Source organism: Lynx rufus, unplaced genomic scaffold (genome assembly GCF_022079265.1).
Source record: "Lynx rufus isolate CCGP_SWC_20201006 ecotype Redwood Valley unplaced genomic scaffold, mLynRuf1.p SCAF_5, whole genome shotgun sequence".
Taxonomy (NCBI): Eukaryota; Metazoa; Chordata; class Mammalia; order Carnivora; family Felidae; genus Lynx; species Lynx rufus.
In genome coordinates, this window is record NW_025814867.1 from 1,792,253 (window position 1) to 1,808,079 (window position 15,827).

At 39.7% G+C, this 15,827-nt stretch overlaps 1 protein-coding gene across 8 annotated transcripts in view; it reads left to right on the forward strand.

Annotated features, from left to right (window-relative positions):
• Positions 1–15,827, forward strand: part of CLASP2 (cytoplasmic linker associated protein 2) — a 182,194-nt gene that overhangs the window by 124,902 nt on the left and 41,465 nt on the right. For 2 of the 8 annotated variants that reach the window (XM_047098781.1, XM_047098783.1), the window contains exons 24-28: positions 2,205–2,268; positions 4,799–4,801; positions 13,146–13,309; positions 14,061–14,139; positions 14,266–14,316. In XM_047098781.1, the coding sequence (XP_046954737.1) occupies positions 2,205–2,268; positions 4,799–4,801; positions 13,146–13,309; positions 14,061–14,139; positions 14,266–14,316 (361 nt within the window). The remainder of the gene's footprint in view (positions 1–2,204; positions 2,269–4,798; positions 4,802–13,145; positions 13,310–14,060; positions 14,140–14,265; positions 14,317–15,827) is intronic. The other 6 variants (XM_047098785.1, XM_047098788.1, XM_047098782.1 and 3 more) reach the window with 3 other exon arrangements.

A 15,827-nucleotide genomic window follows, 5' to 3' on the forward strand; every position in this document is an offset into this window, starting at 1 on the left:
TAAACTAGAAATTTTTATTTAAAAGGAAACTTTGTATTCACAAATAGAAGTTAATGAAAAAAGTTATTTTTAAAATTAAAAACAATGAAGTGTACATAAAATTAAAACTGACTGGTTTATTAAAAAAAAAAAAAAGTTGACCAGTGTATTAAAATGCAACAGAACTTAATAAGCCATACAGAGAAAGACAGATAACCATATGGTTTCACTCTTATGTGGATCCTGAGAAACTTAACAGAAACCCAAGGGGGAGGGGAAGGAGAAAAAAAAAAAAAGAGAGGTTAGAGTGGGAGAGAGCCAAAGCATAAGAGACTTAAAAACTGAGAACTGAGGGTTGATGGGGGGTGGGAGGGAGGAGAGGGTGGGTGATGGGTATTGAGGAGGGCGCCTTTTGGGATGAGCACTGGGTGTTGTATGGAAACCAATTTGACAATAAACTTCATAAAAAAATAAATAAATAAATAAAATAATAAAATAAAAAAAATGCAACAGAACTTTATATTGGTTTTTAGTTTGGTTTGACTTGATTTGGTTTCCTTTCCTAATTAATGGCTTTTACTTCCTTTTTTTTCCCCCTAAATTCTTTATTGTCTTTATCTTTGTAATGTTTTAAACTTCTCTGGCCAACCCCTTTAAGAACCTAGCTTCAGGGGCATCTGGGTGGCTCATTCGGTTAAGCGTCCAACTTCGGCTCAGGTCATGATCTCACCGTTTGTGAGTTTGAGCCCCATGTCAGGCTCTGCACTGACAGCTCAGAGCCCGGAGTCTGTTTCAGATTCTGTGTCTCCCTCTCTTTCTTTGCCCCTCCTCCCCTCCCCCGCTTACTCTCTCTCCCAAAAATAAAAAGTAAACATTAAAAAAAAAAAAAAAAACTAGTTTCAGATAATTCATAAGTTTGAGGGTACTGGAAAATTAGAGGGCTACTTCCTGACTTGATACCTGAAATCAGGGTTAGATTTACTAGTTGTATGTTTACTTTAGGAAGTATTAGAACTATTTGATCTAAAAGAGATGTTTATGTACTACCTAATATATTCTAATGTGTGTATATCACACTTCATGAATCATTGCAATAAATCATCATAATATTGTTCCTGGCCCCATCAAGATTAGGTTAATATTAGGTTCAGTATATCATTTTCAGTGGCGAGGGAGTAGGCATAGTTTAGAAAGATTTTAGTCGTCAGGTGGCCAAATTTAAGAAAACATCTTCGCATTTAAAGGGAAAATTCAGGGGCGCCTGGAGGGCTTAGCTAGTTAAGCGTCTGACTTCGGCTCAGGTCATGATCTCACAGTTTATGGGTTCAAGCCCCACGTTGGGCTCTGTGCTGACAGCTCAGAGCCTGGAGCCTGCTTCCGATTCTGTGTCTCCCTCTCTCTCTGCCCCTCCCATCCTCACGCTCTGTGTCTCTCTGTCTCTCAGTAATAAATAAATGTTAAAAAAAATTTTTTTTAAATAAAAAAAAAAATTAAAGGAAGAATTCAGGGGCTCCTGGGTGGCTTATTTGGTCAAGCATCTGGCTCTTGATTGCAGCTCTGGTCATGATCTCACCATCCATGAGATCAAGCTCCGTATCACACATGTGCCCTCTCTCTTGCTCACATGCATGCTCTGTCTCTCAAAATAAATAAAAAGTTTTTAAAAAATAAAAATAAAGGATAAAATTTGTGTGCTAGGAATGTCATTTGTACAGTTTCCCCTGTCATGCTACATTAAAGAAATACAACTATTTCTTTTAATATAAGTTTCAACTTTTAAGATAATGTGGGTTTCAACAGGATTATTGTTGCATTTGATAAATTTGTGTTTATTCCTGATTAGTAAGTCCCACAAACTTTATGATTTTGAGGACTGGTTTTTTTTTAGCCTGCCTTTTTGTAAGAAGCTAATTACAGCTAAGGTTACTCCAAAGTTTTGTTTTTTGGTTTTTGGGTTTCATTGTTTTTTTATTAGAGAGGGAGAGAGAGAGAGAGAGAGAGAGAAGAAGCAGGGGTGGGGCAGAGGAAGGGGGAAACAGAAGATCTGAAGCAGGCTCTGTGCTGACAGCAGACAGCCTGGTGGCTCAAACTGGAAACCATGAGGTCATGACCTGAGCTGAAGTCAGATGCTTAACCGACTGAGCCACCCAGGTACCCCTAAAGTTACTTTTAAATGAATTCTTCCTATAGCAAGATATTAATTAGCTATTTTATTATTTTGACAGTCGAGTTGAACTGAAAAGATTATGTGAAATTTTCACAAGAATGTTTGCTGATCCTCACGGCAAGGTATGTTTTAGTATTTAAGATTATTTACTCCTATGGGATGTCATTTTGTGTGCTGCAAAAAAAAAGTAAAGTGATAGCAAAGCACTGTAGGCCATTTTCATTTTATTATTGCTCCAAAATGGTAATAATCTTTTCAAACACAATTGAAATTGTTTGATGTCATACATAATTTAGAAATTGTTCACTGGCAACCTTTTAAGCTTCTCCAAAGAGGAACTGTCTTAAGACTGTATAAATTGAGGGATATAGTAACAAGCACAACTCACAGAATTAGTCAAACAATGTATTTGTATTACTAGAAACTTTTTACTGTTTATAAAAAAAGGAAATTGGGGTAAGTCAAAAAGAGACGTTTCTGTGAGCTTCTTATTGTTTTCTTCTTTTGCAATGTTAACGTGAATATATTCTTAAAAGAGCAATTGTGTAGAAAAGAATTGCCATTAAATAACACAAAAGCACAAAATACAGTGTTGGCCACGGTTTGGTAGTAACAGTCAAAAAAGCATTTTATTTATTGAAGTAGTCCATAAAAATTTTCTGAACATTGTTTAATTTTTAATGTTGATTAAAACATACTTAACTTTAGGGGTGCCTGTCTGGCTCAGTCAGAGGAACATGTGACTCCTGATCTCGGGGTCATGAGTTCAAGCCCCATATTGGGTGTGGAGATTGCTAAAAAAAAAGTTTTTAAACATACTTAATTTTAAATACTGAGGCATAATCTGCATGTGTACTGTGAAATTTTGGTTTACGTTGCAGGATAGTACTGTTATAAAACGTATTTGTTTATTCTGTTTTCAGTAATGTGTCTGACAGTGGTGAAACTTTAAGTATCTTTTTTTAGGTTACCAGTTGTCTACATGAGAATTTCTAACCTAAGTGAGAGGGAGATGTGGAAGGGAAATTATAAGAAAAATATTAATGAATTTTGCTTTTTTTTTTTTTTTTTTTTTTTACTGTCTTCACGTTATTGTTGCGCATATCATTCTCATTTTTTTTCTATTTTCAAGATTTTCATTACTTGGAACGCTAAAGATAACAAGATCCCATTTTATACATAATAAAATCCAGCTGAAGGTGATAAATTGCTTCTACTTTAAAACAATTTTCAAAGATTATCCTCTATCGGAAGATATATTTATCTTATCCAAGAACTCCATTAAAAACAAAGATTAAAAAAACAGTTGGCAAGCAGTTTGTTTTAAAGTTTACAACTTTCAGGGGCACCAGGCTGGCTCAACTGACGGAGCATGTGACTCTTGGAATCAGGGCCTCACGTTGGGTGTAGAGATTATAAATAAGTAAGTATGTACGTACATACGTACATACGTACATACAGTTTATAATTTTCAAGCTGGGCGTGTAGATAACTGTACCATCATATACTTATATTCCTACCACTAATTACAGCTGTAGGACTCCCTGTAATGCAAAAGTTCTATCAATCCTGAACAAACTGGTTGTTGAAATATTTTCTTGGCAATATAAACCAAAGGACAAGACAATTGTGATCTGGATGGACCTGTTTTATAAATAATATTTTAATAATTATCGATACAGCCTTTAAAAACAGAATTTTAAAACATCTTCATTAAGTGGTAAAATTCTTGTCTGCTGGAAGGTATAGGACCAGGGCTGGATTATTGCTCGAAGTCACAATTTTTTATTTTTCGTTAGGGCAATAATACAATTTAGTTGGATGCTAGGATTTATACAGTAATAAAGAGAACTGGTGTTTAAAAGAGGCTGTTAGAGATCAATAGGGAAATTGAGTTTGATGTTGGTAAAGGACCTGAACCGAGCACATACGTTTGGCTTTCCTTAGTAGACTCGGAGAACCAGCTACAGTCCTCCCTAGAGTTGTGAGAAAGATGACTTTTTGGGTTTTCTTCATCAGGTTTTATAACAGTATATGATTCTTACCCATCTGGTGTGTTTGATTAGGTTTTTTTTAGTTCAGCGAAGACTAATGGGAGGATTTTTATTCATTTGTTTCTGTTTGACTTTTGTTTGGTGATTGTCAGAGGCCCTGCCAGTAATGGAATTCATTGGGAGTAGACTGGATGGGGCTCCTGGGTGGCTCAGTTGGTTGAGCACCCAACTCTTGATTTCAGTCGGGTCATGATCTGTGGTCTTGGGATCAAGCCCCACATCAGGCTGCACACTGCCCTGGGCACGGAGTCCTCTTGGCACTCTCTGTCCTTTCTCTCTGCTCCTCCTGCTCACATTGCCTCTCAATTAAAAAAAAAAAAAAAAAAGAAAAAAGAATAAACTGGATATGTCACCATACTGTGCTGAGTTTAAAATGTCAGGGTTTGATTTGAGCTTTTGCATTATATCCTGATATTATTAAAATAGCAGATTTCTCCCTCCCCATTTTACAAAGTACCATCAGCCCCGTCTTCAGGATCAGGCAATGGTTGTGGCTTTTCTTTCCAAAGGCAGCTTTTTTTTGGTTTTGTTTTCGTTTTGTTTTTTTAGAGAGAAAGCATGAGCTGGGAAGAGGGGCGGAGGGAGGGGAGCAGGGGAGAGAGTGAGAGAGAGCAAGAGCGAGAGCAAGAAAGTCTTAAGCAGGCTTCATGTTCAGCTTGGAGCCTAATGTGGGGCTCAGTCTCACGACCGTGTGATCATGACCTTAGCTCAAATCAAGAGTCAGCCGCTCAACTGACTGAGCCACCCACTCAAGTGCCCCGTTCCAAATACAGTTTTGTTCTTTATCAGTTGACCATTTTTTGCTCTGTAAAGGGCAAGATGGTAAATATCTGCATCCACATTGATCTCTGTCACCACTGCTCAACTCAGACATTATATAGCACAAAGGAATCTTTCGACAGTATGTAAGCAAATGAATGTGGCTGGGTTGCAACAAAACTTTATGAACCTTGAAATTCTAATTTTCATGTGTCACAAAACCGCCTTTTTATGTAATACTAAAGGCCTACTTTTTTTTAAGTTCTTTATTTTAAGAGAAGAGAGAGAGAGTGCACAAGTGAGCAGGGAGGGGCAGAGAGAGGGAAGGAGAATCCCAAGCAGGCTCCACCCTGTCGGCACAGAGCTCAATGCAAGGCTCAGTCCCGTGAACCGTGAGATCATGACCTGAGCCAAAACCAAGAGTCAGACGCTTACCCGGCCGAGTCACCCAGGCACCCCACGAAATTGCCTTAAAAAAAAAAAAAGTTTTTTTAACCATTTAAAATTGTAAAACCCATTGTGCAAACCATAGTTTGCTGATCCCTGTTTTTTATGCTTAATTCTTAAGTTATTGACACTGTAACAGAAACATAGGTTCAAGAACCTATCTGCTCGTGGAGCTCGTGACACCTGGTTGGAGGTTAGGATTCTTGAAGGGAAACACTGTACTGGCCCCTGAGTGAAATCAGCTCTGTGTATTCCTGCCATTCTCACTACTGATCTCTGGTTTTTGTCTAGTGCTCAGTGCTGTGTTGGAATCCTCCTCTTTGTCTTCTGTTCTCCATGGAGACCATGTCAAACACTTTCTCTCCTCAACTGTAGCCCATTCACCTCCCAACCTATCTTATGCCCTAAGCACGTGTCCTGGCTTCCTAGCTTACCCAGAAAACGGAAGCCATCAAGCAGAAACGCCATTTCCTGCCTCCAGACCAGCCACTGTAACTACACATAAACTCATGCTCTCTACCTCTCCTCCGGTTGAAATAGAAGGAGATGTCACCTTAAAGCTGTCGTTAGCCACATTAATAAGTACTCTATTTTTCACTGAGATGGTCTTATCCTCTCGGCTTCCGGGGACTTCTCATAAATTCCAGTTTGCTGGTTGACGTTCCTGTTTGCCTTTCAACTTTGCTGTCAGTTATTCAGTGTATCTTTTCTGTCGTTCTGAGGAGCATGATGTGTCTGTTGTGATGTGCCTGTTGTGTCCTAGCCGGTCTCTCTCGTACCCCTCGTCTTACAACACCTCTCTCTCGGCTCGTTCTGCTGAGCATAGGTGTTGCTTGGATTCTTGCCCTAGGCTCTTGTCTTTAATTCTGTACCTTCTCTGAAGCTTACGTTACCAGTGGCGGGAGGGAACCTGGTGACTCACAGATGTGCACTTCCAGCCCATATTTTCTCTTGCACGTAGTCTCCTGCCTCATGGCCATCTTCAGCCTCAGAACTCCTGCGTTGCTTTATCTCATCTCGTGAAATCACCATTCCCTCATTGCTCCAGGGAAGGACTTGGGCATCACTCTGGCAACTCCACTTACTCCTCATTCAGTCTCCTGAACATCTCTCTGTTCTCACTGCTAACTCGGGGCAGAGTGGTCTGTTGCCTGTTGCACCTGCTCCACACCGCATCCTTTGCACAGGAGACAGATCTTTTCTACCAGCTTAAAACCCTGCGGTGACTGCTCGTTGTCCCCAAGAAAACGCCCAAACAAAGCCTATCGTTCTGCCGGTCGTCCCTTCCTCACTCTCACCCCAGCCTGGACTACGTCCATGTCCCCAAAGGAGCCGTGCGCTTTTTTTCATAGCCTTGAAAAATGCCATCAGGGACATTTCTCTGTGTTCCTGAAGCCTGGGTTAGCTCTCCACTCTGAACTGGAATCTCTTATCCATAACCTCAACTGTCCTGAAAGCTCACAGGGCAGAAACTCTCTGAAGACTTGCCCCCAGAATGGGCCACAGTGTGCGGGAGACATCTCATTCCATGAGCTTGGTTAGGTGCATTTTCCCATGTCTTTTTATTTATTTATTTTATTTTTTTTTTTTTTTAACATTTATTTATTTTTGAGACAGAGAGAGACAGAGCATGAACGGGGGAGGGTCAGAGAGAGAGGGAGACGCAGAATCGGAAACAGGCTCCAGGCTCCGAGCCATCAGCCCAGAGCCCGACGCGGGGCTCGAACTCACGGACCGCGAGATCGTGACCTGAGCCGAAGTCGGACACTTAACCGACTGAGCCACCCAGGCGCCCCTCCCATGTCTTTTTAGGTTGAAATCCACACTTCAGTCCTGTGTTCACACCTTCTGGGTATCACCCCGCTGCCATGATAAACGAAAGGTGTTCTCACGCCCAACACGATCGAGACTACCTGCTGTCCTCAGCAGAAACAAGATACTTAGAGAAACAGTTTGTGGGCAGCCCGGTCCACTTTCATATAGGATCTCCTTCTCCAGCCCCCAGAATGCTCCCCTCTCACATATTTCACGGTAAACACCCGAGTCCAACTAAAGGATCAGCTGAGCTCTGGTAAATGAGGCAGACACCCCAGAAGAGAAGGGCCAGAAAGAGCACTCTGAATCCCGCGGAGGTAGACGCTGGGCGGGATTGGCAAATAGAGTTTGCAGGCTGAAGGTAGTTGATATGCCTGTAACTTGCCACGCTTTTTTTTTTTTTTTTTTTACTTCAGATACCTAGAGTTGGGAGTAAGTGATGATGTATGCGTGACAGTAATTTAGAACAGAAGCTACAAATGTCCGCTTCAAAGCCTGTGGATGTTTTTCCCGAGAGAGAGAGAGAGAGCAACACGTGATAAGTGTGGGTGGCACAACCGGATCCTTAGGTGCGGATGCTGCCTCAGCACCTACTGGCAGCCTGAGCCTTAGTTTCCTAACCTGTAAAATCAAGTTGTAATAGTAATGAATAGCTAACAATCAGTAGTACCTCGTAAGATTGTGAGGATATTTGATGAGTTAATATACGTAAGCCTTTAGAAAGCCAAGCACTCATGTTAAGTTTTTCAAGACTAAATAAGTTTGAAAATTCAGGAGATCGGGGAAGACTTTGATTTTGACTGCTCTAGACTCATTTTTTCCCCTCAAACGTAAGGAGCGTCAGATGCTAGAAGTTACCTTACGTGTTCTGACATTTGTCTCTGAAGAAACTCTTGGAAAAGAGCCCCCTTCACCAAGGTGCATGCCGTGAATTGGCATTTTATGGTCCATCTAGTCCTTCCTCTTCAGGTCCTGTCTTTGAGTCTTGAATAGCTAGGGTAGGAGTTTAATCTGCGGCTGCTAAAATGGACACACTTGAGTGCCCAGGTCACATCTGGTCTCTTAAAGAGCGTGCTAGGCAGCAGAGGTGTCCTAGGATCAGGACACCATAACAGACATCTTACCTCGGCAAGATTTAAAGTTGTGGCATAGACGGTTCCTTTTTATTTCCAGACAGCTGTGGTTGTTTTAAACCTTCACAGAAGTCACTTATGAACGTACTGCTTCTGAAGAGGAAAAGAGAAACTCTAGATGCTGTGCTTTGGACGTAAATGCTGGCACTCTTCAGAAACGGGGGGCAGGTGGCTGTTAGTCTTAGATTCTTTCTAGAAGTTGAGCCTCAAGGATGTTAGGGTCTGGAAAAGAAGTTGGTTTTCTGGTTTTTGGTTTTAAATTTCTTTTGCAAGGAGGTGAGGGAGAAACACAGGAAAAATCACATACTCTTCTCTCATACTATTCATTTAACTCTTGTTTTAAAAACAACTTTGAGTTTATCACAAAACTTTGAAAAACATGTGTCACTTTTATTTTCTAAGTGTTTTTCTTCCCTACAGGAACTTTGCATTGATGGCGACTAATTTGTGTGTTTTTCTTTTTTTTCTTTTTTTCTTTTTGCATGCTGTCCCCTGTGTTGGAACTCTCAATAGAGAGTAAGTTGGTTCAATATTTGTTGGAAACCTAACTTTACTGCATGACTGTGAAATTAACCCTTTTTCTCTATTTTCTCTCCCGAAGAGTTCATGCAGTGTTGGACCCTTTGCAATCCACGAAATGCTATTTGCAGTTATGCAAACTGTCATTCTGTTTGGAGATGTGCTTCTTAATCTACTAATTAATCTAATTTGATGATGTTCTTCTGTTCTGTATTTGATGACTGGCACACCTAAGACATAAGTGAGATTAAGAAAAGACCACCTCAACTGTAATAGCTCCAGTGGTCTAGTCGTTTTCTAGTAAATTACAGGTGTGAGATACGTGGAATTATAAATTGATTCCACTGAAGGTTGGTTCCATTGAATTGTTTAAAAAAGTAATTCCCAAATTTTGCAATTACTAAAAAAATAATTAGTCCCAATCTCCCCATACGTACTTTCTAATATTCTATAAATGTCATTCCATAAAAGCAAACAAAACAGTTTTTGGAGCGGTGGGTCTCAGGTTTCTTTTCTGAAATCAAATTTTTAACCCTAATATTAGCATATCTACTTTCCATTTTCTTCTTTAATTTTAGATAAGGTTATGGGAGGATATCAACATCTGGCAGTGAACTCGTTGTGATGTGGCAGTGAACTCTTTAGACAGATCGATAGATAGATACAGGCGTGTATGTTGTCACCTAGTAAGTACCACTGATAGGGTGTATTTTGAAAACCAATGGTAGAATTCTCTGTGTGGAGTACTGTAGATAACATGTCTACTTTTTTGGGCATCTGTACTCTATCAAAAGACATTTCTACCCAGGAGACTCAGAGAAGTCTTCTTGAAGAAAATAGCAGTTCAGATCTTGTCAGGAACATAAACTTCGGATATGGCAGCGTGAGATGGTTGGGCCTCCCGGGAAGGACTGCCCTGAGTCCCGAGAAGTGGGAGATGTCAGAAAGTGTGTAGAAGAGAGAAGGAGGTTAACCTTGGCCGGGATGAAGGGAAGATCCTGTGCATCTTCCCTTGCCAATGAGAACGAAGGGCTGGCCACCAATCACAGAGTAAATTTCCGCTTAATAGAAGAATCCTTACCCTTTAAGGAACTTTTCCTACACGTTAATTGAACAACTTTTTACTCAGTCCTCAGCCTCTGGTAAACTGTGAGCTTGGTTCTAATTGGTAATGCACAACTATACAAAAACAGAGGCTTCATTCTCAAGTGTTCTGTGTTTCAAATGGGAAGATAATATAAATACAGAAAAAGCTAAATAGCACCATAGAGCTAGTCCCACAACAGCTTCCAAGAAGGAAAGATCAGTGGCTATATCCTAAAGTGGTCTGAGAAGCTCTTTGGCTGGGACATGAGTGGCAAACTTTGTAGTGAGTCACATGCTGTGTATAAATAGAGGAAGTATGGTAGGAAATCAGGAGTGTGGTGAGATGTGCTCAGGAACAGTAGACCGTATGTTGCCAGATAGTCTGAGATCAGTTTGGAGAGTTAGAACCTGGTCTGAGCATTTGAGATGTCATTCTGCACACTGTTGTATAGACAGTGGAGGATTTTTTTTCTCTCAGGATGGCACCCGTCTGGAGGTGAGAAAGCAGGCACGCATTGGCCTGCTGCCTGTTCTGTAGATAAAGTTCTGTGGAGCACAGCTGTGCACACTCATGTGCATACTGTCTGCAGCTGTGCTACAGTGGCAGAGTCGAGTCGTTGTGACAGACACCATATGGCCTGCAGAGCCTAGAACGCGTGCTTACCTGGCTTGTTCTAGAAATCCAGACCTGAGGTAGAAAGGCGAGGTGCCTAAAGTGATAGTGTGACGGACAGATTTGGAGAAGGCCTCAAGAGAACTGTTCTCGAGGTCATGGGGCCTAGTAGGCTAGATCAGAGAGGGTCTGTTAAGGTCACACTTTGGATGAAAAGAGAATCAGGAAGAAGACTAGCTCTTCATCGCCACACAGTTAGGATGGAGAAGCACAGTGCCTGGCAACTAGAATGAAAGAAAGACGGGAAATAATAAGAGGAAAGCAGTGGAAGCCCCAGAATGGCCAAGCATACTAAGCTAGTGAAAAAGCTGCTACATTTCACGGTGAGAAGATGATGGGTGGGAGGGAAACTGAAGGGGAAATTCGTGAGACATTGTCTTCTGCAGCTGTAAGCAAAGGATTTAGATTGAGAATAAGAGAGTAAAGATAGTAGAGGGGAGAGAACAAGAATCCAGAATAGAAAGATTAGTCTTAAAGAGGAATAAAATTGGTTCTCCCTTGTAGAAACGACTATTAGAAGGATGGCCGTAGAGGAAATCAAAGGGGGTGGGGGGATGTCCGTGGAGAATTTTATGTTGAATGACAGTAAAGTGAATGAGGTAAGTTACCTCATAATAGAGTGGATGGAACACAGTGGGAAACCTAGCGACTTAGCTCTGAGTCCCGATCCAACCATTCACTATGGAAGCCTTGGGCAAGTCATGTAATTTTCTGGTTCTCAGTTTCCTGAGAACCAGATAAAGTGAGAGTTGACTCAGGCATCCTAATGTTAGCTTTGCTGTAGTGAAAGCTTAAAGTTGGAATCTTCAGGAAAAGAGGCAGGAGTTGAAACAAGATTAAAAGTGAATCAAAGAATTAGAGTGCTGTGCCTGGCAAAGCAGGTTTAAGGGGATGGACCGGAAGCCCCAGTGTGTAGTGTCTGCTGTAACTTCTGAGGTGTGGATACTCCCACCATGGCCCACTTCAAGGTACCAGCCAGCTTACAAAATTCCTGCACACTTAGCAATCAGCTTTCTAGGCAAGTACCCACTGACTCCAGCACAGCACTGGACTGATTTGCCAGGTACCAGTAGGAGTGAGTACTAAGTTAGATACATGCATTTGCTCTAGAGTGGGCTTAGTGGGGTTCCTCAACTTTATGCCAGACTCTGAGGAGACAGCCAGCAGCTACTCGAGTCAGTGGGCCAAGTTTTATATCTAAGAGAAGCCAGATTTTGGGGGAAGTGGGGTGGAAGTTAATGATTTTGCACCGTAAGCAAGAGCAGTGTTGAAGAGATACGGCCTGGGGATCGGACGGTATTAGAAAATTTTAAGTAGTCATAGTTCCTGCTTTTATAATTAGAGTACATTTGAGCACAGAGCTAAGGTGTATTTTTTTCTAACTCGGGGTCAAATATGAAACCTTAGTTCTAATTCTGGTCAGGAAAATCCTTCATTTTCTAACATAAGAGAAAAAATGGGAGTTCGTGTATAACTGAATAACGGAAAGTCAATAATAAGATATATATTGAGCAAAACTCCTTAATTCTCAAATTAGCAAAGTTTTGAGATTATTAACTTTTTTAAAGTATAGTTTTTATGGTCTGTTGTGATTATAAGTTGTCTCCTAATATAATGCCTGACGTCCTAAGAGGTTTTTTCTTTACCTGGAAATAAATTCTCCACTATGGTGCTGAATTTCTTGTAGAGATATACCTTAGTGTCGGTCATTTTTCCTAAGTATTTTAATGAGATACATTACTTAAGAATATTAGCATTCCTTTCCTTAAATTTTTTTTATCTTACAAAGTTTTTTAAACTAGTACATAAATACTGGAACCAAGTACAAAACCCATCAAAAGAAATGGAGACTAATAGCCATCTAGGATTTTTTTAGAAATCACTAAAATGAAGATGGAGAGTTGTGTCCTGACCTTATTTTATTTTAGGTACAGTTATACTTATTCCAGATCAGTTAAAATTATGTTTGGGGAGGTTTTAATAAATAATAGATCTCATACCAAAAAAATGAGTGACAACTGACCTGTTGAGAAATGTAGGAGTCTCCAATTAGCCCAATATGTCAGGATGTTCTTATATTTTAAGGTAGCTGTGAGCATAGTCCCCCTCTGATTAACTCAGTGCCACTCCTTCAAAGAGCTGAGGCCTGGTGAGGCTATCAGTAGGTAGTTCCTTGCCCGAAATTTCAGATTACCTCGGATTTCGGTTGAACCAGATTAAGCTATGGCATCATTGACATCATTAGGTGTGCCAGCCATTGTGGCCAAAGTTTCTTTACCAAGTGATGCTGCATGGAATAGCTAATTGTTGAACTTCGGCAGAAGTTGGATAACATTTCAAACGTACTCTTGTATCACAGAGTCCAATGAAAAGCAAGAGAGATTGTTTTTCCGCTTGGCTGCCAATCGCTGTGCCTCTGATTCCTGTATTCCCTTTCTATTTCGGTTTTGAATGAAGCATAGAGGTCAATATTTCCTCCTTTTTCTCTCCCCTTCCCCATTTACCCACCGTAGGTATTCAGCATGTTCTTGGAGACTCTAGTGGATTTCATACAAGTCCACAAAGATGATCTTCAAGATTGGTTGTTTGTACTGCTGACTCAACTCTTAAAAAAAATGGGTGCTGATTTGCTGGGGTCTGTTCAGGCAAAAGTTCAGAAAGCCCTTGATGTTACAAGGTAATAGTTTCTTCATCTATTTCCAGTTTTTCCAGTAGTAATCAGGAGTGTTCAGTTTCTCTGTTTCGATTTCTGAGTCCTTTGAATCCATTTATGCTGCATGGGCTTCATTTGAAAATTATTAATCATGCTCGTTCACATGATATATTTAATGCAACAATGGTCCTTAAATCAAACACTGCCTTTCTTATCTAAGACTGTCATGAACATTAGTTGAGTAACTCAAGGTCGTATTTTATCTTACTTAAGATATTCAAAATAGAGTTCAAGATCTTATTCAATCTAATGTAAAAAAAAAAAATATTTCCTAAATTTAAAAAGAATGTTTTGTTATGCACTTAAACATTCAGAATCTTTCTTCAGATGATGTTGAACCAGTGATCTATTTCTACTTTCTTGTGTAGATAGATTGTTGAGGTGAGTCTAAGAATTCAGATACTAGGTCTAGGGAGCCATTTCTGATCATGTCAACTTGCAGAATGTTCTGTTTACATGCACAGTTGAAGCAAGATAGACCGTTATCACTGTAGTGTTGGTTTTTAAGCACCAGTAGGGCATAGATTCAGATGCTCAGATTGTTCTGGGAACAGCTCGTGTGCTGCCCGACATAGACTGTGTACCACTCACAGACACTGCTTTGTCGTGCTCTTTGAGTGACGTGATGTTTTGGTAGTAAGCATAGCTTTCTGTTTAGTTTGCTAAACGTCTACTTGATTAATTTTTGTTCTGCTTTGTTCTTTCCTTATTTCAGAGAATCTTTTCCAAATGATCTTCAATTCAATATTCTAATGAGATTTACAGTTGATCAGACCCAAACACCAAGCTTGAAGGTAAAAATTTGCAGTCTTTCGAAGACATTGTAAGGAATTAAAGCGTTTTGTTAATAATGTTGACGTTTATATTTCTGTCTAATAAGAAGCCGTTCCATCAGTGGATTTTGTTTTATAAACTTTCAGACACTCAAGCCAGCGCTTCGGGACCAGCTTCACTCTTTTTGGAGCTCCAAGGTTTTTTTGTTTTTGTTTTAATCTGCATTATTTCTTTTCTTGACTCTCTTTAAAAACGCTGCCGTGTTGCAGAGAATGTTTGTGTGCATCTGTTTTCAACTACTAACCTCTGTAAGCCTCACTTTAAGCATGCACAGATTTTGTTTCAAATGTGGCTCAAATGCCAGACTGTCTCTGGGAGAAGCTTCCTGGGGATCTCCATTTAGAAGGCAGCACAAGTATGGCCGTCTAACTCTAAGCTGGTAACGCAGACTCGTTCTATAAAGTCCTCTCTCATCTTATGTTTGTGATTTCCCAGTTGTTTTTTTAAGTGTAGAAGTTTGAATAGGTATTTTGGGCAAACTGTCAGTTTTGCCTATGTATTTATTCTAGTAAACAAAAAATTTTAAGTTTAATCTCCCTGCTGTTCTCCAGTTCTCTTTAACTGAAACGATAACTTTTTTCTTCTTTGTGCAATGTGCTATTTCTAATGTGTGCATAAAATTTAGAGTCGGGGTTAACTTTCTCAATTGCTATTAGCACACATTTTCTAGTTAACTTATGTGAAAACGAGGTGGATTCCAATTTGTGACTTAAACATAAAAGAAAAAATAATAAAGAAGCCCCTAAATTCTTTAGTAGGGATGTTTTCTTAGTTTTATTAAATGAGATTAAAGTCAGGGAAATAACAAGCATATGTGCATTTAAAAGCCTTACGTTTTCCTGCTCTCTTCTGCACGAAATGTATTTCTACAAGCATTGTTGCCAATGATCAATTTTCCTTTAAGTTTCTGAATATGATTTTGCCTTAAAATTCACAATTGTGTTTGTTACCAGGGTTGACTTAGACTCGACATAATGTTAATTTCTCAGAGCTGCTTTGTGAAAGGGATTCTATCTGTTTTGATTTTAAAACGTGACCTACAGGAGAATAATTTACTTGATATTATTGATAAATATGTTTTGAATTCATTCTCTGTTCTAGCCATTGTGCAAGGCACTCCTAGGAATATAAAACTTACAATTTCTTATCATTATTATAATGCATGATAAACTGTAGTAAGGATTATGATTTAGGTACCAGGGAGTAGGCACTCAAGTGGTGTAGAAAATATATGTAGAGATTTTTCATGGGACCGCGGAAAGGGAGGTCTAAACCATTAGCTTAAGAAATAAGGGTCATAGGGGAGTTCGGGGAGAAAATAAAGTTGCTAAATGCCTAAAGAAAAACAGTGGGAAACAAAACTAATTAAAATTTGCTTTCCTATTGGGAAACATAGTGGGTACTGGAGTTACAGACTAAATCTGTAAAAGCCATTATCTATATGGCTTTTATATCTTATGTTATATATACATGTATTATAGATTATATACACACACGTATGCAGGCAACGTTGTAGGGGAAAATCACTCTAAAACTCCTAAATTGATACTTGAAGATACAAGGAAAAGTTAAATTGGAGCCATACCTTAGGCCAAAAATAAAAGTAACTTTAAATTGGGTGACAGATTAAGATTAAAACACTGAACAG